We start from the raw sequence: 21,732 nt of genomic DNA, 5'->3' as shown, positions 1-21,732 counted from the left end.
CACGTATACATATACGTGCGTACCAATTTAGTCAGTCAATAAAAAACACATAATCACTAGTGATGTACAGCAGCATGAGTTGGAAACAAAGCTTTTTGTAACCGCTAATTTGTCAGTCACTGCATGCTGAGAAAGACTGAATAGAAAAGAAGACATGTCTTTGTTCCCCCCATTTCGGTTTTTGCTTCAAGTTCCAACACCAATCTTTAATGGTAAACACTTTCACTACCAGAAAAATTTCACATGGACAACTCAAAAACTCGGGTGCATTTATAAAAATTTAATCAAATTAATATAATGCAAACCTGGGACTAGGATTTAAATAAGTACAAAACTTCCATTTTCTTTGCCCATTTCTTTTTTTTCTTTTTTCTTTTTTTGTTTCTCGAATTCCAAATTCAAGATGGAAAATGAGGAGGGTGATTGGAAATATCAACTAAAATGTTCACACAAAAGACCAATTTACGAAAGAAAACGCTAGGCAATGGACAGTGGTCTCATCTGCAGCAAGGACTTTCCATGCAACCGCTTGTTCATATGAAACATGGCGCCCCATTGTCGACATGCAGATTCCACCCGGCAAGTAAGTGAATCCCTGATATCAAAATAAACAAAACATTCAGACATTATGGGTTTATAATGGAAATGTTGAAGGCAAGGAGTTTCTATTCAGCAACCATTAAAAGATGGGTGAGGTTGAGTTCAGCATATGACTTAAGAACCAAAACTATAATATGGTCCCAAAAGAAAAGAACCAAATATGCATATGTATATCAAGCACAGTCCCCAAGAAGAAATTATGGACTGGACAAGAGATATCAAGCAACCTGATGGCACACTATAATAAAATAAATTGTCCATTTATAATTCACCTGCTGCATTAACTTGGCAAAGTCAGCACACAATGCCTTGCGTCCAGACTCATCAAATATTTTATCAAGTGTGATGTCTTGTAAAGCCACTAGAGTAGTTTCCAACATGTCAAGCCCTGTCTGGTTTGCGAAGATGAAAACTGGCACTGTCTGCAATGCCAATGAAAATCCAGATTTAATAAATAATACTACCATTTCATTAGACTACAACAATTGAACAATATGCTAAACCACTATATAAACTCCACAACTGTTCCATCAAAGTATAAAAAGGTGTGTTTTCTACTGGAATCTGTACCTTTAATGAACAGCACAAAATGGCATCCTGGTGATTCCATAAATGTTTCAACACCGAATCACCACCCAGAGAATCAGATCTCAGCAAGTCTGCACCTATATGGTAACTGGGGAAAAAATAAAGAACATAATTAACTAGCTTGCAAAGGAATATATTGGAAGGGCCTATATTAAAGCATTCTCAACAGAAGATAGGTTGATCATGAACTTAAAAATTTTTTGCTTGCAGGATGGAAGCTAACATCCACTTTTTAGTATTCAATGGATTCTGCAATGCCAACCACAGTGTCACACATCCCAACCACATTATGAGAAATCAAAGCAGAACTCACCTATAGCTCTGGCAGATCCAGTGAGCCAGCGTAAGAGCCTCTGGAGAGCCTGGGGAAAGCTTTGGTCCCATGGCTGGGCTCAATCCAGTTGGAGATATTGCCATGGCAACCCTCTGCACAGAGGAGATGACACTTCGGACATACTGGCGTGCCATGGTTGCAACATTATCTTGTAGACTGCTATCAAATGGAAACTGGAAAGCAATAGTCAAGACTGATCGAGAGTAATGACACGATGGCACATCTCCCGCAGCATGGTTTGTTGCTGGGCCCACTTCAAGACTTGATGTAAGATCTAGGGTGCGATGAGTTGACAATGAATCCTTTGCATCACTCTGTATAAAGATGACAGTAGGCATAAGGGGGAAAAATAGACTACTTAAACATGATTTCCAGGATTTACAGTGTTCAGATAAACTATCTCAGGCTTTTAAGAGTAAGCATGTGCTTTTAATCAATAAAACTCTTGTGATATATCCATCACAATATATAATTTACATATAAGTTCTGTCACATAGAAATTCTGACTTCATTGTGTCAGAGAAATTGACATTGCATTTCATCTACAGTCAAACATTTTACTTGTGCACAATTATCTGAAATTGATAGACCATTGAAAGTGTGAATAAGCATAAGATTATTCAGGGAAGAACAGATAAACTCACTGTTTTTGAATCCAATGGAATGATACGGAAACCAGAGGGTAACAGTGGAGCATCATCAGGAAACATTTCATCAATTGGAGCAAATACAAGTTCAGAACAAGCTCCCACAGCATTCTCGTCAACTCCACTACATATCTGCCGAAGAAATTAAGGCATTTAAGTATGATCACATACAACCAACAAATTCTGACCCTTTATAGCTAGGACAACCAGAAAACAGGAAGACAAAGTTAAATAATGCCAGGTCCCAAAATCCAGTAAAAACATATTCACCAATACGTTAATATTTTAACAGTTGGAAAATCCGTTGAACATAAATGTGTTGACGTGAAGGTTTTGGGTAAAACCCCAATTCTCAGGTCAAAAAATCAGATCAGGTGGCATTCTGCATTCCAATAAAACTGAACCCACACAACTGCTATGTCTACTTGCCAAGTCATGATTTCAACACAATGTATATAACCATGTCAGAATTTCACAAATTAGTGCATATCAATGCTAAAACTTCAACAAATACTTTTTTTTAAGCAAGATAAGAGTAACTTGTTGATTTTACATTTGAGGAAAAAAAAGAAAGCAACATAACCAACAATAAGTAAAGCTGAAAAAAACAAGCAAAAAGTTCAGAAAAAGCACCTGTAATAGATGAATGTCCCTTGATGCAAAAGCATCTTCTTGAGGAAGAGAATGTCCTTCAAGTCGAATAACTTCAAGCAACTGGAAGGCACACCAAGAGTTAGCAAGAATTAATATCTGTGATATATGTTATCCCAGTCTCACTGTGTCATTGCACTTTCTCCAAGCAAATCTAGATTAACACATCTCTGCTCACTCTAATCGGGGGAAATTATATATCCATGCCAAAATACCCACCTAAGAAGAAGAAGAGGGAGGGGAGACGACAACTACCATTGAAAAAGAGAAAAAGAAAAAAAGAAAAGAAAAAAGGAGCATACTTCTTCATGTTCTATTGTGTGGCCAAGAGGCATGATAATTTGGCTCCCAGTAAACCTTGTAGGCCTCATCCCTGGATAAGCATATGAGCCCGCTTTCAGTGATGCAGCTGAATACGCATCAACGTTGAAATCAGCCCACTCTGAGCGGTGCTCCCTCAGGAAGCGCACCAGTACAGCAGGAGGGACATTCTAGCAAGAAAAGAAATAGGAAAAACACAAAACTGCTTAGATACATGCATGTGCAGGATGCAACCAACAGTCTGACACCCATTTCAGAATTCAAGACTTACATTGATGTCTTGCCAAATATTTCAGTTTAATTTATAGCTAATTAGAATATTGATGAAGTACAAACTTGACAATAACCATCATAAAGATACAGACGATAATGCCAAAGTATTTAAGAAAATAAGGCTTCACTTCACAGATCAGTATTTAAGATCAAACAAATCTAGATAGGTTTTGATTCCAACCAATGGAGTGAAGTATTAAAAGTTGCGATAGCTGGCCAAATTTCTTTGTTCACTTGCTAAAAATCTCTTGTGACATGAGGGTGACTTTCTATACTTACTTGGAGTAGCATTGAAGCCTTTGCACACAGAATTCCTCCAACAAATGAGAGGGAGTTTGCAGGATTAGACGTGGCACTCAAGTTCTTGGTTGAATTAACTGCAATAATCACATCTTCAGCACCATCACTGTTGATCAACGACCAGCCATCGTCATTGAATCCATTGACGGCATCATTGAAGCCTCTGCAACAAAGAAGAAAATTATAAAGAATTGATAGCTTACAGATCAACGTACAAAGTCAAAGGCCAAAATAACTCAAATTGATGACATGACTTTCACAACAGTCTGCTTTGATGCAGCAGAGAATCCAGGAAATAAAGATAAACAGCTACCTGCTCAATCTTTGGCTAAAAGTCCTCAGAACAGCCGGCTGCCTGCCCAAACCATATACAACCTCACCGCTTGTCTCCTGAGCTATTTGCCTTATATAGCGCAGGGCCTTCACAGAAAGTATCTAGTCAGTACATTCTAACATTTTCTTTTTTCAGGGTAGGTAAATTTGGTTGTACTCAAAGGCTTGGACTGAACTCCACATGCAGAAGAAAAAACTAAATTATCAAACCAACTAGAATCTACTCACCGCAATAGTCATTTTCTGGGCCACTACTTTTGATGATTCGTAAAGGGGTCGCAGCACTTCTGGCACACTCCATGCCTGAAATAAAATAAAAGGAATTAATTTCCACGCCAGGTTAGAAATACCAAGAAGCTGATTGTTAAAACTCAAACCTCAAGATTCAGGTGGTCAACAATATGGATGATTGACCCTCCACCCTCACATGGCCGAATCAGATAGCCACAAGGAAGCATTTCAGCTCTCACGAACTGGCTAGCAGCAGCTGCATTTGGGCCAGCACCAGAACCAGACAAAGATCTCTCACAAACCTTGAGATATAGAGAACAAAATACACATAAACAGCATATTACATTAGGCATCCACTTATAAGGAGACAGTGCATTGTCTATTTGATAATAAAAGGCATGCTTACCACAAGACTGCCATTGTCTAAGCTTGTAGTGTATCTTAAAGTCCAAAAATCCCGTGCAGGAGCCAGTGTAGTTGGAGCATATGTCTGAAGCAATTTGATGTTCTTTCTCAGGACAAGAAGATTCATGTGTAGATAACAGAAGAAACATAAAGTAACAACCATTTGTGCTTACCTGTGTGTAAACAAGTTCAATTGTCCCTCCATTACCAGCTGGAAACATGGTGAAAACTTCAAGGCTCCGACATTCCCGAAACCAAGATGGACGATCTTTAAGGATCTCTGCGATCTGTTCACAATTTTGTGAAAAAATACATCAAATTAAAACAGTTCATGAACCTAAACAATTGATAAAACAAATACCAACTAAGAAATGACAAGGTCTGGAGTTTTTCTACAGATGCTAATAAGCTTACCTTTGTAGGTTCTAAACTTACAAGACCACAAGCTCGAGCTGCCACTCCATTGCAACTTTGGGAAATGGCAAAGATCCCAACCGAATCCGGACCAGGCTGACAAGAGAATTAAAAAATTGCTTAGTTAATTCAGGTTCAGGAGTGAAGAAATATGCAATATCATTATTACTTGCATAAACTAGAAAATGATTTCTTAAAAAAATTATTTCTTTTTCAAATAAAAATAAATAAATACCTTCATCCCAGGCATCTGGACCCAATCGACAGCAGTTCCTGTAGCCTTTGAAAGGAACTCTGCCAAGGTCTCCTCTGCAATGGAGAGGAGTCTGCCAAAACAATAATTTCAAAAAAAAAAAAAAAAATCAGAAACAGCACCAATTACAACATTTATTTCCAGATAATGCGGAGAAAAGAGAAAGCTCATGGCCATTGGTATTTGAGATTACCCAGCAGGGTTATTAGCATCTCTCAGAGAATGCTGAGGAGTGGTAACCACAGAGTCACAACTTGCATCAGTAGTTGCCGCTGATGTCTACAGAAGAAACAATTAAAGGTTAATAAATTTTACCAAGCGATAAAAACAAACAAAAAGGCCATTGCTGAATTCTTTTGCAGCACAATTAGGTACACTAACTTGCCCAAGGCCAGAAAAGCTGCAAGTGCCATTAATATCCTTGAAATGTCTTAATCGTGGAATAGTTCAAACTTAGTAAAAAGTCTACAAGAATAGAACAAAATGCAAGCAGATTGGGGCCAAAAAATAAAATCATTGCACATGAAAATGAATAGTAGTCCAACAAATAAATGAAGTGCAAAATTTAACAAGATTTTGTCCCACATCAAATTCCTTTTTCAAATTTGGTCCTACTCTTGAGTTCTCTTTGAAAATGATAAGACCACAACATTAATGGATCAACAGAATTACCTATTCTTGAACACACATACTGCAATTTGACACACCTAATGGACCATATACGCAGAACAAGATCCACTACAAGGAACCAAGTAAAGAAAATCTACAAGAGAAAGACTCATAAACTTACAGTATGCAATTGTTGCCGCATATACCCATTTTCGCATACCAGCTGCGAAACCTGTTTCTGCAGGCGATCATTCTCCTCCATCAACAGCTTGTTCATCGCTGTCAATTTCCTGTTCACAGTCTGGAGCCGTGAAGACTCCTTTCTCTGCTTCTCTCGGCACCTGCATGGCCAAAACACCATAAAACCCAAAAAACCATTCAGCCTTCTATGAAACTAAAACACACCCACTTAAATTAGTCACAAACCCAATTGAAAAAAGCAATTTTTTAGGCCAAATTCACCGTCTTTGCACAAAAAAAGACCACAAATTTATCATAGGACATAAATTGCAACAGATTCGGAAATGCCATAAATATAGACATATGGTTCAAAGTTCAAACTGTTGCACTCACAAAAAAGGAAAAGATTTATGAAAATATAAATAGAACTAAAGAATGAAACCCAAGTTTCCCAAAATGATACCTGCGATTTTGGAACCAGACCTTGATCTGCTTGGGCTCGATGTTTGAGAGAATGGGGCACTCTCGAATCAGCTGCTGTCTACGCAAAGAGCTGGGCTTTGGGCACTCAGAATAGACTCGCTCGAGCGCCTCCACTTGCTCAGCTGTGTACCTAACATACTTGCCAGCATCAAGGTGCCTACTGATACTCCCACTGCTACTCTCTCTGTGCTGCTGAGCCACAGCCATAGCCATTTTTTTCCTCAATCAAGAAAAAGCTGTTCAAGAGCTACTACTTTTTTTTTTTTGCTTTGGTAATTAAAAGGCTAAAGATTCTTTAGCTTAGTAAAGTCCGTCTTCTAAACAGTCAAGAAACTTATTGGTGAAGATTAAAGCCAAAAAAAAATGATTAAAGGCTAACACTATGCATGTATGAATACAGACATACACACGCATACAGCTTTTTTTTTATCCTTCTAGAGCCTCAGCTATTGGTCGGTGATGATGTAAAAACAAACTGCTATGACGAATAAAACGCTGGGTTCAGTTTGGATTCCTCACAGATACAACCAAAACTCACCGAAATCTCTCACTATTTTGAACTAATCTGAACTAAGATGCCCAAACCCAAAAAAAAAAAAAAAAAAAAAAACTTTCCAGCAAAACAAAGAAAACCCACTTGTCCCTCAAACTCACTAACACCAGGTCTTCAAGTTTTTGAGCTAAATCTCAAAAGAAAAACTTCACATAGATCCTTCGGCAACCCACTTCAGACCGATGCAGAGAGCTTGTTGAGTGAGCTTAAGAGGAAAGAAGAAGAAGAAGAAGAAGAAAGCTATGGCTCTCTCTCTCTCTCTCAGTCAGTGTTGGGGGCAAAAGAGAGCCAATGGTTGAAGCATCAGAGACAACCAGGTAACAATATGCAAACGAGAAGAACACAGAGTGATGATGAAGAAACCCTAATCATGACGGGAAAGAAGAAGATAACAGTGAAGAAATGAGAGGAAAAAAAAATTGGAAGGAAGACTTTGATTTTTGGGGCTATTTTAGAGAGAGAGAGAGAGAGAGAGAGAGAGAAAAAAAGACAGTGATCTGAGCTGAGCTGAAACAGTGGGGAATAAAAGAGAGGAGAGAGAGAGAGAGAGAGAGTGAGTTGATTTGCACGCAAATCGACAAAACTAAGGAACAGGCAATGGTTGTTTTTTTTATAAAAAAATTTCTCTATAATTTACGGCGGCATTTACGTCATTGTCCCTAGTGTTTCTTCGAATTGACGTCTTTAGACCATTGCTGCCTCATCTGTCAATCGCCCCACTGCATCGGTCAATTAACCAAATCTTTATTGGCAGGACTAATTTATTGCTGTATTTTACATTACAACATATACTAGTACTAGCTATTATTATTTAATTATTATTTTAGTACTCTTCTCTTCTTTTTTTTATGCAGATTTTAGTACTCTCTTCTAACTTAGTACCACTCTAAATTTTAATTTAGAAAATTTGGATAAAATACCGGGCATATAACTTCTTTATTTCAACTTTTTGTCGTGTATATATATATTCCTTAGTACTACTCTAAATATTAATTTAGAAAATTTGGATAAAATATTGGACATATAACCTCTTTATTTCAATTTTTGGTCGTAATCTTGACTCCATTGATCATAAGCGCATTGAAAAAGTAGTGGATCAAAGTGAAAAGTGATAGGGTTGTACCGTAAAAATTGTGGTCTTAAAATTGCTCTTTTATTTAAAAAATGATTTTATTAATAGATGTACTTGGAATTTAAAATATTTGTAAATGAATTATTTTAAAAAAATTTCAATACAATTTTTACAAGAAATATAAAATCTATTATAAAAATTAGTTCTTTTTCCCTAACAAATTTATAAAAAAAATTTATAAACTAATGTCTTTAAGAGATTTGTTAACATTTCCCTTAAAATAATAACTAGAGTATAACCTATGTTTACCAACAAAAGTGATAATAAATTAGTCTTATACTCTTATCTAGTTTTTTTTTTTTTTTTAGAAACATACTCTTATCTAGTTAATTGATGCAGTAGTTTCTCAATACCTTAGAGCTTGAATTCAATAGAGTCCTAGATGCTTGATAGCTTGATTATGGCAAAGCTTTTATAACTTTTGAGAGAGTTCCCCTTGAAGCTAATGAGTTAGGAGTATGGAGAATGTTTGATAACATATGAATGAATTTTTTATTTTAAGAAATAATTATAATATGCTGTTAATCTCACGACTCAAACCCTTTCTCTCGATCACTCAGTGGATGGGGAGGTGATACGTGTCATAATTTAGATAAAAATACTTTAAACATTGTTCACCGAGAGACAAATGACATTATTTGGTTTGCAAACTATCTTAATTTGTAAAACATGGGAATACAAATATTAGATTGCATGTGTAACCTTAAATTAAATATAGACAAGTGTAGACTTGTGATTGACCTTTAACAAGGAAAAAGAAAAATCTACTGAGATTATCAAATTCTTATGTCCAAATCACACTCTAATTACATTTAAGAGGAATTTTTTAATATAAGTGGAACCCAATAGTCATTCTATATAGGAGGGCAAAAGTACGGCCCTTACCAAGCCTAAGCTGAACATTATTATGTTAGATCTGGCCCAAATTTGATGAATATTGAACTACAAATACACAAACCTACATGTACTAAGCAAGCATATTCGAACAAATCCCACTATCACTGAGAACAGAAGGCAATGCCTTAGGGGAATTTGCTTGTCGAACACAAGATTTGACGTCAGACACAAATTACTAGAAAATCATTTCAACAATAGGATGTGGATCTTACCCCTGATACGAGATTAGACATGCTAGAACCGTAACTAAGACTTAAGAAGCCATCCAAACTCCATGAGTGGAGAAACCCATGTACATGAAGGATATTCCTCCATCATGACAAACCCATTAAAGCAAGAGTATGAAGATGGAGGAAAGGGTAACGAAGGGGGGTTGGAACATAACTCTAGGGAGAGATGCACAAAAGAAAAGTGAGATATTAGAACACCATTCTAGGGCAATGTGATCCAGCTCAAACACCCAAAGGGGCATATATGCTATCTAACGGTCTCATTGGCCAACCACGTTTCTAACAAATAATTATCATAGCACCATTTTGTACTATCTATTGTTAGCTAAACTTCCTATAGAATCTCCCATTGTGGGCTAAATCCAGTAAAAAATACAAATTAATTGGAGTTTTAGGCCCAACAGTCCCAAAGTCGTTGGGAAGTCATGACCACATTTTAGTTATAGGATATATCAAAAACACACCCCCACAAAATAGCCATGAAACATAAAAATAAATAAAAAATAAAAACTTTTAAAAGGAAACAACAAAAAAAAAAGTTCATGGAAGAACAAAATTTGCAAATTCTTAAAGCTTAAACCAATAGTTACTCTTTGTTTGGCTCAGCTTATTAGCCACCTCATGTAATTTGTGTTATTTATGTATAATTTTTGAAAATCTTTTTATTTTTTAGGTATTGTGGGGAGTAAGGATACCTTGATGAGAATATGGGCCGATGGGTCATGCTAAGGAAGGCCGACCTGCTCTTGGGTTTAGGGCCTGTTAGTATTACGGGTCGGCCCATAAGCCGAGGATCCGAAGATCCAGCCGAGGATGCTTTTCCCCTCGTACTGACACCAGAGAACCCGAGACTTCATGGTAAAGGTTAGGGAATGACACGGTCAAGACCAATGGTTAAAGGAGGTGAACCCTTGAATGTCCTAGAAGCACTGATGTGGGAAAAATGTCAAAGGTAAATCGCTACCTCCACATTAAAGACCCCGCACCTACCATCCCGGCCGCATTAATGGGGAAGTGACACTTGAACAAAGGAAGGGAAACTTCTAGTTACCGTTCAAAGGCACTAAGAAAAGAAATATCTAGGCTAAGGGAGGAGTTGGGGCAACACGTGTATAAAGTATTAAAAAGATGAGTATTTAAGAAGAGACAGAGAACAGAAAGGGGACGGAACTTTTTGTAACCTAAAAAGAAAAAAGACAAAGAGAGAGATATAATATAAGAACGACTCTCGGCTTACATCCGAGGAGGCCTACTTACATTATTCCTTGTTGTTTCCAGTGCGGCAATCTTTAGTTTGTCATTTAATCCCCACACACTTCTAACCTAGGTTTAAAGCCCACACTCTACAAATTCGTATTGTTTAAGGCTCATTGGGCCTGAGCCCATAACTGTTCTTGGGTCCGGGTGCAATTGTGCACTTACAATTGGCGCCGTCTGTGGGAATCTAGTCTAGAAGAGGTAGGGATATTATGGCAGCTTAGGCTCTCACCATGCAGTCACAAGGATCACAACCGGAAGATCATTTCGAACGTCTTGAACATCGTAAGGATCGTGAGGGAAGCGTCCATACGAATACCCGAGGGGCTAGCCATACTCGTGGAGGGGGTAGCACCGCCCACGATGAGGGTTCTAAATCCATGCAAGGAAATCAATCGTTTGAAGAGGAAGTTACGCCGTGCTAAACGTAAGGTTTCCCCGTCCTCGTCTAGTTCTTCCTCGAGAGAAGGATAGGGGACTTGGGTACGATTCAAGGTCATGCTCCCCCACCGGCCGCAACATCCTCTGGTGAGGAGGACGACACCAACCGCCCGGGCGTAAGAAGCTTCGTTCTAGGGGCTTGGGCAACGATACCATGAGTAGGGCGTTGCACCAACTCTCTAAATCTCCGTTTTCACGGAGGATTGAGAGGGGAGGCTTCCCGGGGAGGTTCACCCGCCCACCTTTACCATCTATAATGGCCGGGACCGATCGGTGGAGCACGTGAGTCACTTCAACCAAAGGATGGCGGTGCACTCTCACAACGAGACTCGATGTGTAAAGTTTTCCCCTCCGGCCTTGGGACTGTGGCTATGAGATGGTTTAACGGCCTCAAATCGGATCCGTAGGCTCCTTTGGGGGAGCTAACTAGGGCATTTGCTTCGCGGTTCATTACGTGTAGCGAGTCCCTCGGCCATTGGACTCGTTGCTATCCATGGTCATGAAGGAAGTGGGAGACACCGAAAGCATACTCGACCGATACCGGGAGATGTTTAATGAAATAGACGGCGACTTTGATGAGGTGGCGCTTAATACCTTTAAGGTGGGTCTTCCTACGGATCATGACCTAAGAAAGTCTTTGACGAAAAAGTCGTCCGCGGCGTACGCCGTCTTATGGATCGTATTGATGAATATAAAAGGGTAGAGGAAGACCGGCGGCGGGGAAAGGAAAGGAGAAGGTTATCTCGCAGGAGAGAAGGGATTTCAATTCGGACCTGGATATCATAACAATAAGTCGAGGAGGGATTACTTCGGACAATGCGGCCAAGGCGGCACTCAAAGTAAATACTATGTTCCGAGAACCGGCATCAGATTATTAGAAAAAGTTCGTAAAGAGCCCTTCTTCGGATGGCCGGCAAGATGGCGGGGGACCCCGCGAGAAGAAATCAAAACCTTTTCGTCGGTACCATTAGGATGTGGGCCACACTGCGAGAACCGTCGGACCTGTGGAACCATCTAGAGCAACTCGTCGGTGAGGGAAAGTTAAAGCGACACTTGTGTCAACCCACGGGTCGGTCAAGTTGGTTCAAACAACCAGAGGAACAGTTCATCTCGGCCGGCATTGGGGAACAATTAATGTTATCATCTCCGCACAGTAGGACCGGCAGTCCCACTAGGGTTATGGCGGTTTCCCATCCGCAAAGCCGAGGATGTGGGTAGTAGGCCGAAGAGATTAAGGAGCACTTTACCTGTCTTGGGTTTTTCCGAGGGAGGATAAAGTAGGGACTATCCAAACCCCGTGACGATGCTCTTGTAGTTACCCTCGGGATAGGGAATTATGATGTGAGAAGGGTGATGATAGATCGGGCGGCGGTGCGGATATCATGTACCCCGATCTATTTAAAGTGGCGAGGTTGGAGTTGGAAGATCTAACTCCTTACGATTCCCCACTTATAAGCTTCGAAGGAAGGGCCGTTGTGCCGAAGGGACGGATCCGTTTACCCGTTCAATCCGGCACGAGAAACGGTTGAGGTAGATTTCATTGTGGTTGACGCGTACTTCTCCATATACAAACATCCTCGCCGAGGCCATGGCCGCACGCTTTGGGAGCTGTCTCTTCTACCTTACATTTTAAGGTGAAATTCCCCGGGGCATGTTGAGGAAATCCTCGGCGGCCGGTTAGTGGCTAGGCAATGCATATCGGCTGCGGTGCTTCGTCGGTCGAAATTGAGTCATCAACCTTGCCCATCCAGAGTCATAGCATTAACGGCTCCGGAGGCACCCGGAGCGATGACGAAGATGAGGCCGTTTGTGAGGAGTTAGAGAAATTTGTAATAACGGATGATCCAGAGAGGTTCTTCCAAGTTGGCATACGTTTGCCACACCAAGAGAAGATGGAGTTGTTGAAATTTCGAAGGATAATTTAGATGTCTTTGCGTGGGACCCCTATGAGGCTCCGGCGTAGATCCGAACTTCATTTGTCATCGTTTGAACGTCAATCCCTGCCATTGTTCCGAGGAGGCGGCCACCTCGGCGATCTTCCCGAGAACATTCGAGGCCGTGAAGGAAGAGGTTCTTAAATTAAAAAGGGCGGGGGCTATCAAAGAAGTTTTCTACCCCGAATGGTTGGCTCATCCGTTGTTGTTAAGAAAAAGAACGGCAAGTGGCGAGTATGTGTGGACTTTACGTATCCGAACAAGGCACGTCCTAAAGATTCGTTCCCAATGCCACGGATTGATCGGTTGGTAGATGCTCTTGTTGGACATCCTCGGATGAGTTTTTTGGACGCCTTCCGGGGTTACCACCAAATTCCCTTGGCGTTAGAAGATCGGAGAAAGTTCGCTTTCATTACTAACCGGAACTATCATTATAAGGTCATGCCATTTGGGTTAAAAAATGCTAGGGCTACTTACCAAAGAATGATGACCCGAATGTTTGAACGGCAATTGGGGGAAAACCATAGAAGTATACGTGGATGATATGGTGGTGAAGAGTAAGACGGTACCTTCGCACATGACAGATTTGGCCGACACCTTCCGGATGCTAAGGAAGTATAAGTTGCGCCTTAACGCTTCCAAGTGTTCTTTTGGCGTGGGATCCGGAAAGTTCTTGGGATATATGATCACTCGTAGGGGCATAGAGGTAAACCCGGTACAGTTAAGGCTATTCAGAATTTGTACCGCCTCGGAACCCAAAAGAGATTCGAAATTGACCGGAATGATTCTTTGCGTTAAATAGATTTATTTCTCGGTCGGTGGCCGGTGTCGTCCTTTCTTTCGGTTGTTGAACAAGTGGAAAGGGTTTCAATGGACCGAGGATCGGCGAATTAGCCTTCCAACGGCTTAAGCAATATCTTTCTCGCCCACCCATTTTATCTCGCCCCGAGGTGGACGAGGTTTTATTCGCTTATCCGGCGTGGCTATTCACGCGGTGAGCCTAGTCCTTATAAGGAATGAAAATGGAGTGCGAGAGACCGATCTACTACGTTAGTAAATCCTTGAACGAGGCCGAGGTGCGCTATCGCCTTGGAAAAAGAGCTGGCCGTAGTCCACGCCACGCGCAAACTTCCTCATTATTTCCAATCTCATACCGTGGTTGTTTTGACCCGGTTGCCTCTCGTTTGTGTTACGTAGTGCCGATTATTCGCGGGGGTGGCAAAATGGGGAACTATTTTGGGAGCCTTTGATGTTAAATACAAGCCTCGCACTTCGGTAAAGGGACAGTCCTCGGCTGATTTGGTGGCGAGTTTGCGAACCATTGTTAGAAGAAACTTCAAAAGAAGCACACATGGGTGAAAAATCGATTTGGTGTGATAACGCGCCATATCGCCCTCGGCTTGGAGAGTTTATGTAGATGGGGTCGCTAATCAAAAAGGGTGGTGTTGGACTTGTTCTAATGTCCCCCGAAGGAATTGTCTTTGAAAAATCTTTGAGATTGGCCTTCTCGCTACTAATAATGAGGCCGAGTATGAAGCAGTCTTGGTAGGCATGCAAATGGTACATAAGATGGGTGGCAAGGAAATCCATGTGTTCTCGGACTCTCAGTTAGTGGTCGGCCAAGTCATGGGGACCATGGAGGCTAGAGACCCCAGAATGCAGGAGTATTTGGCCCAGGTCAAGCGTCAGCAGGCTGAATTCGACTCCTTTGCCTTAGCTCATGTCTCTAGGAATGGAAACACTCATGCAGATTCTTTGGCTACGTTGGCAACATCCTCGGCTCAAGGTCTACCAAGGGTTATTCTCGTTGAGGATCTGGTAGAACCTTCTCTTGTAACTGCTAACGCACCTCGCATCCATCTAATAAGGCATGGTCCTTGTTGGATGGATTCGATCATATCTTTTCTTAAAAATGACATCCTTCCCGAAGACAAGGTTGAAGCAGAAAAGGTACGTCGAAAGGCGCCGCGTTTCTGGTTGTCCGAGGACCAGAAGCTATACAAACGATCCTTTTCAGGACCGTATTTGTTGTGTGTACACCCTGAATCAACAGAATCATCGGAGGAATTGCATGAGGGAATTTGTGGGAGTCATGCGGGGAAGGTCCTTAGCCCATAGAGCCCTAACTCGGGGTTATTGGTGGCCCAATATGCGAGAGGAGGCTCGGGACTATGCCGAAAATGTGATCAATGTCGAGATTCGCCCCTAATATCCACCAGCTTTGGAGGGGTTCTTAACCCTCTCTCCCGGCCCTTGGCCTTTTGCACAATGGGGCACGGACATTGTAGGGCCATTTCCGAGAGCTTCGGCAACAAAAGATGGCTGCTCGTGGGAACGTACTACTTCACTAAATGGGTTGAAGCCGAGCCCTTAGCCAATATCCGAGATGTTGATTCTAAGAAGTTTATATGGAAAAATATTGTTACTAGATTTGGTATACCGCATACACTCGTCTCGGACAATGGCGTTCAATTTGACGCAACGCCTTTCGGCAATATTGTGGTGACATGGGTATCACGAAATAGATATTCTACTTGACTTATCCTCGAGGGAATGGGCAGGCCGAGGCCGTTAACAAGGTTATGTCAACGGGCTCAAGAAGAGGTTGGATGATGCGAAAGGCAGATGGGTAGAAGAGCTCCCTCATGTCCTGTGGACGTATCGGACCACTCCGCGCAGGTCCACTGGAGAAACGCCATTCTCTATGACTTATGGAGCCGAGGCGGTAATACCATTGGAATCTGGTTTTCCTACTCTAAAGACAAGTTCTTTTAGCCCAGAGAATAACAAGGAACTTCTAGAAAGAGATCTTGATTTACTTGAGGAACGGCGTGAGGTAGCTATGGTCCAAATGGCTTATTATCGTGAAGCTTAAAACAAGGATATGATGCCCACGTGAAGCTAAGGCCACTTGCGCCTGGTGATCTTGTATTAAGGAAAGTTGTAGGCACTTCTAAGAACCCAGCTTGGGGTAAGCTAGGACCTAACTGGGAAGGCCCCTATCGCATTGTTTTAATAGCAGGCATAGGGTCGTATAGGCTAGTTGACCTAGACGAACGAATTGTACCATGTCCATGGAATGTAAATAATCTTAGAAGGTATTATTATTAATGAAAATGAGCTTTTTTCAATTCATATTTCAAAGTTATGAGTAGCTCTGATTTTTGAAGTTATCATTTTTAAGAATCAAACAGAAACTTGGTTAAGTACAAATCGGACCATAAACCTTGTGGAAATTGATGTCTTGTCATTTGTTAAAACGAGAACCTTAGTTATGCCGGGTCTTCTGGACCTTTTACTTTGGGGAAAATTAACATTTGAAGTTATCATTTTTAAGAATCAAACGAGAAACTTGGTTAAGTACAGTCCTCGGACCATAAACCTTGTGGAAATTGATGTCTTGTCATTTGTTAAACGAACCTTAGTTATGCGGGTCTTCGGACCTCCTACTTTGGGGAAAATTAACATTTGAAGTTATCATTTTTAAGAATCAAACGAAACTTGGTTAAGTACGGTCCTCGGACCATAAACCTTGTGGAAATTGATGTCTTGTCATTTGTTAAAACGAACCTTAGTTATGCGGGTCTTCGGACCTCCTACTTTGGGAAAATTAACATTTGAAGTTATCATTTTTAAGAATCAAACAGAAACTTGGTTAAGTACGGTCCTCGGACCATAAACCTTGTGGAAATTGATGTCTTGTCATTTGTTAAACAGAACCTTAGTTATGCCGGGTCTTCGGACCTCCTACTTTGGGAAAATTAACATTTGAAGTTATCATTTTTAAGAATCAAACAGAAACTTGGTTAAGTACAGTCCTCGGACCATAAACCTTGTGGAAATTGATGTCTTGTCATTTGTTAAACAGAACCTTAGTTATGCCGGGTCTTCGGACCTCCTACTTTGGGAAAATTAACATTTGAAGTTATAATTTTTAAGAATCAAACAGAAACTTGGTTAAGTGCAGTCCTTGGACCATAAACCTTGTGGAAATTGATGTCTTGTCATTTGTTAAACAGAACCTTAGTTATGCCGGGTCTTCGGACCTCCTACTTTGGGAAAATTAACATTTGAAGTTATAATTTTTAAGAATCAAACAGAAACTTGGTTAAGTGCAGTCCTTGGACCATAAACCTTGTGGAAATTAATGTCTTGTTATTTGTTAAACAGAACCTTAGTTATGCCGGGTCTTCGGACCTCCTACTTTGGGAAAATTAACATTTGAAGTTATAATTTTTAAGAATCAAACGTAAAATTGGTGAAGTCTTATCTTCGGACCACAATTTTGATCAAGGTTATCTCCTTATTATGTCTGGATGTTAATGCGTTACTGTTTATTAAACTCGGACCTTAAGTTTCATATCTTTAAGTGTTAAGCAATTTTGTGTAAGGAATGGTCATCGGATCTTACATCCTACTAGAAACAGTGTTGTGCATTATAAGGGTTTAATCATTATATGAAGTCCTCTTTTCTTTTTAATCAAGGCATTGTTTAAATATATTAACCATGTCACTTTTTATTAAATCTTTAATGATGTGCATAAGATTATGTGAAAGTTATGATTGTGCAATCCTTGGAGTTAGATTTGTTTACTCTGAGAAATTTTGGTTATGTGCTAATGGCAATATTTATAACAAATACAAAAAAAAAGTAAAGTAAAGTATAATAGATACAACCCAAGTGAAAAGCAAATGAAATTGTTCTTCATTAATCAGTTAAATATGCATTACATAGATAATTCAAAAATGGAAAAAGAGAAGCCCTAAGCTAAGTCCTAAGCTTTTGGAGGAGGCTCTGTGAGAGGTACTAGTGCCCCTCGGTCTTTCTCAACTCCACCAAAGGGAGTCAAGATGCGCTTTCCCTTATCTCTGTCTTCGTTGGCGGGACGTTGGGTTCAACCGTTTGGCTTAAGTCCTTCTCTGCATCCCCTCCTCCTTCCTTCTCTTTGTTGGAACCGAAGGTTCGTAGGATCGAGAATTTGCCGTGGGACCACCGAGGTAGGGGCGGGAAGAGTTGTCTCGGGGGTAGGAATAGCGAGCGGGAGCCTCTTCAATCTCCTCAGTATTTCTAGGGGAAGCCAAACGTTCTCGGACTTCCTCAAATCCGAAGATTGGGGAACTCTGCTGCGTTTAAAGCTTCCCCCATACTTTTGACATATTCGCGGCATAAAGCCGCGAACTCCTCTATCATTGCTCCTCGGTGGTTGCTACCCCTTCATCAAAACTTGCCCGCTTGGCAGCTTGAAGAGAGAGTTGGAAGGAGCTGGCTTCCTTCATCGGCGCCGAGTTGCTTCTTCGGATCCGAGCACTCCCGCACTTTGAGCTTGGGAGAGCTCTTCATCTCTTTCATGAAGGAGCTTGCTGTTGTCCTTCTATCCGGGTCTTCATAGTCTTCAAGTTTGACTCGACCCCATTTTTCTCTCTCCTCGGATCCGACACCTCCGAGTCGCCTTCTCGTTCTCGGCAAAAGGGCTGTACCCAAGGACTTCTCGGTCTCCAACCTAATTTCGAGCTCGCCCGGCTACTTTCCGAGTGTCTTCAATAAACTTTTCGGCCTACAAAGACCTCCCGAATACTTTGTAACAAAGTATGATGGAGTTAGGAATAATAAAAAACAAACTTACCTATAAATATTATTAAAAGTGGAATCTTCCTAAAAAAGGAGAAAAACTTACCGCCGCTAAGTCTCTTTTTAGTGAGAGGAATAGTTGTGGGCCGGCCCATCTTTTCTAAGGTCTCCATGTCCTTGGGCGGCCAGAAGAGGCGTTCCAAGACCTCGGCCGGGTGGTGGGCGTGGCCTTGTTGAACCGCCCTTATACCGGACTCGGCAGGAGATGGGTGCGCCGTCCGGCTTTAGATCGAGGGGACCGGGTGGTCGGTGCTCGGCGCACTCGGCCTCGTCCCCGAATTCCCCGATTTCAACCGAACGGCTCTACCCTGCCCTTGCGTCCGGCCGCCTGGGGGCCGATGGGAGTTGTTGGCGTGGTTTCTTGGGGTCTTTATTAATCGTCCCCTCATTATCCCCCTTCCTCTTCTTCTTGGGATCCTCGGTGGCCGGCGCTTTGGCTCGAGGAGGAGGAGGAGGAGGTAAAGCCGGGGAACTTAGGACGTCCCCGTTTTCTTTTTCTCTGCAACCTTAGCGGCCATATTGGTGAGGAGACCCTCCATTCTTCCCAAGTCTTCTGTAAATTCTTCCTCGGGAAGGGCAACTACAAACCAAGCAATACCACAGGCCTCGGTGGCTTCTTCCTCCTCGTTGGAAAGTAACACAAACTGGTTCCAGCGAGGTCTCTCGGTGTCTTCGAGATTGAATTTATCTATCTCGTCGTCAAGTGTGTGTGAAGAAGACACTTGCTCTTCTGGAATGACAGTTGTTCGTGAATGCACAAGAGGGGGATTCTTGCTATAGGCCGGTTGTACAAAACGGTGTTGGGAGCGTCCGGGAGTTCGCGGTCGTCCGAAAGTGGGGCCGAGCTACGTTTATCCTCCTTCGTCTTCGGTCGCCCGCAATTATGGCGTTCTCTATCTCCCCGGAAGTCCGAGGAAAGTGGGATTGTACCCTAGAATGAGGTGAGCAGCCCGGAGTTGTAAGTCTTCACTAACGAACACTTCGAGCGAAGTACTCGGTTTAGATCGGCAATGTTACGGTGACTCGGAGACGAGGACGCACGTGCCGCTTTATCCGCAAAAAAGACGTCAAAACAAACAAATGCGGTCGGATTCACACAAATATTTAACAAATTTAAGTAAATACGAATACGCATTTACGTGTGTGTTAGGAGAAGTTGTGTTGTGGGGAGATTAATCCTACGGCGTCGCACTCGGATCCCCCCAGCTCAACCTGGGCAGTGGAGGCCGTCGTGCCAGTTCCCAGACACGATCAAGTAGTCGTCCTTCATGCCTTTGTTTGATTTGGGCAGACAGGAGATTAGTCTAACGGTGCTGGACCGAGATTTAATATAATAATCTACCTTAGAAAGTTTATGGGACTCATATAGGAACACGACATCGTGCCATGTGAGGTTTAAACCCATCTGCTCGTTGAGAGCATCTACACTACCTAGAACTCTAAAAACGTTTGGGAGGCATTGATCGGGACACAACCGGTGGTTGCGAAGGTATTCCCTCATTACGGGTTTCATTGGAAGGGTCATCCCACCCTCTATAAAGGTTATCATAGGGATGATAACCTCTTCCTCTTTCCTAGAACCGGCCACGGCTTCTGCCGGGCAATATTTTAGTCCTACATCGCTGGGAATACGGTATTTAGCCCTAAAACCCTCCATCCCAGCGACAGAATCAACTAGACACTTAAACCTACCCATTAGAAAAGAACGAAAGGCTAAACTTTAAAGGAAAAAATGTTTACGAAGACAGCCGAGGACTGTATCCGAGGAGAAAAGGTTAAGAACAGAGAGAGCAAGAACTTACAAAGTTGAAGGTACGGGTTTCCACGGTCATTGGTAAAGAATGATTGTAGGTGTTTTGATGGGATTGATCACGATGAATTAAATGAAGGAGTAGGTTCCCGAAGCGTCACGACGTGCGAAAGGGCGGCCTCGAAATTATATTTGTCCCGCCTAAAATTTCGTGGAGTAACGAGGACCGTTGGATGCCCATCTCACCGTTGAACATGGGAGACAAAGAGTAACTTGCAGTAATAAATGCGTGCGTTTTTGAAAATAAAACCGCCAAGTGGCATCTTCTGGGACGCGAAACGATTTTCACACGTGCCATCACATATAAAGTGGTGAGAGTGGATCCTCGTTAGATCAAAACCCTATTTTTCTCCTCGGACGTCGAAAATTAGAGTTTTGAGGGGCTATTGTGGGGAGTAAGGATACCTTGATGAGAATATGGGCCGATGGGTCATGCTAAGGAAGGCCGACCTGCTCTTGGGTTTAGGGCCTGTTAGTATTACGGGTCGGCCCATAAGCCGAGGATCCGAAGATCCAGCCGAGGATGCTTTTCCTACCGACACCGAGAAAACCGGGATTTCATGGTAAAGGTTAGGGAATGACACGGTCAAGACCAATGGTTAAAGGAGGTGAACCCTTGAATGTCCTAGAAGCACTGATGTGGGAAAAATGTCAAAGGTAAAGGCTGCTACCTCCACATTAAAGACCCTGCACCTACCATCCTGGCCGCATTAATGGGGAAGTGACACTTGAGCAAAGGTGGAAGGGAAACTTAGTTCTTGTTCAAAGGCACTAAGAAAAGAAATATCTAGGCTAAGGGAGGAGTTGGGGCAACACGTGTATAAAGTATTAAAAGAAAAGAGTATTTAAGAAGAGACACGAACGAGAAAGTGGACGGAACTTTTGTAACCTAAAAAGAAAAAGACAAAGAGAGAGATATAATATAAGAACGAAACCTACGAACTTACATCCGAGGAGGCCTACTTACATTATTCCTTGTTGTTTCAGTCTTGTGCAATCTTTAGTTTGTCATTTAATCCCCACACACTTCTAACCTAGGTTTAAAGCCCACACTCTACAAATTCGTATTGTTTAAGGCACATTGGGCCTGAGCCCATAACTGTTCTTGGGTCCAGGTGTAATTGTGCACTTACAAGTATAATTTAGTTATATTCAATTTATTTTTTGAAGTAAAAATAAGCTAATAAACTAATTGAGAGATTTATAAAGTCTTTCAACAAGAAGTTG

General features: G+C 41.7%; 1 protein-coding gene across 1 annotated transcript; it reads right to left on the bottom strand.

Annotated features, from left to right (window-relative positions):
- Positions 1-246: 246 nt before the first annotated feature.
- LOC142608360 (homeobox-leucine zipper protein REVOLUTA) lies at positions 247-7,671 on the bottom strand. The gene is made up of 18 exons (XM_075780119.1): positions 6,603-7,671; positions 6,141-6,300; positions 5,544-5,629; positions 5,333-5,423; positions 5,098-5,193; positions 4,857-4,970; positions 4,685-4,768; positions 4,425-4,580; positions 4,276-4,350; positions 4,028-4,134; positions 3,694-3,877; positions 3,123-3,311; positions 2,803-2,883; positions 2,167-2,301; positions 1,502-1,836; positions 1,171-1,276; positions 873-1,022; positions 247-595 (listed from the first exon to the last, which is right to left on the bottom strand). Exons 1-18 carry the CDS (start codon positions 6,833-6,835, stop codon positions 446-448), a joined length of 2,532 nt encoding a protein of 843 aa, XP_075636234.1. The 5' UTR covers positions 6,836-7,671; the 3' UTR covers positions 247-445.
- Positions 7,672-21,732: the final 14,061 nt, after the last annotated feature.

Source organism: Castanea sativa, chromosome 8, assembly GCF_040712315.1.
Source record: "Castanea sativa cultivar Marrone di Chiusa Pesio chromosome 8, ASM4071231v1".
NCBI classification, from domain to species: Eukaryota; Viridiplantae; Streptophyta; class Magnoliopsida; order Fagales; family Fagaceae; genus Castanea; species Castanea sativa.
This window is presented reverse-complemented; position numbering and strand designations above follow the sequence as displayed.

Coding starts and splice junctions, on each gene's coding strand:
- LOC142608360 (XM_075780119.1), bottom strand. CDS start 6,835: ATGGCTATGGCTGTGGCTCAGCAGCACAGAGAGAGTAGCAGTGGGAGT. Junction 3,878..4,027: donor TTTAGCCAAAGATTGAGCAG/GTAGCTGTTTAT, acceptor TCTTTGTTGCAG/AGGCTTCAATGATGCCGTCA. Junction 1,837..2,166: donor TTCCATTGGATTCAAAAACA/GTGAGTTTATCT, acceptor ATCTTTATACAG/AGTGATGCAAAGGATTCATT.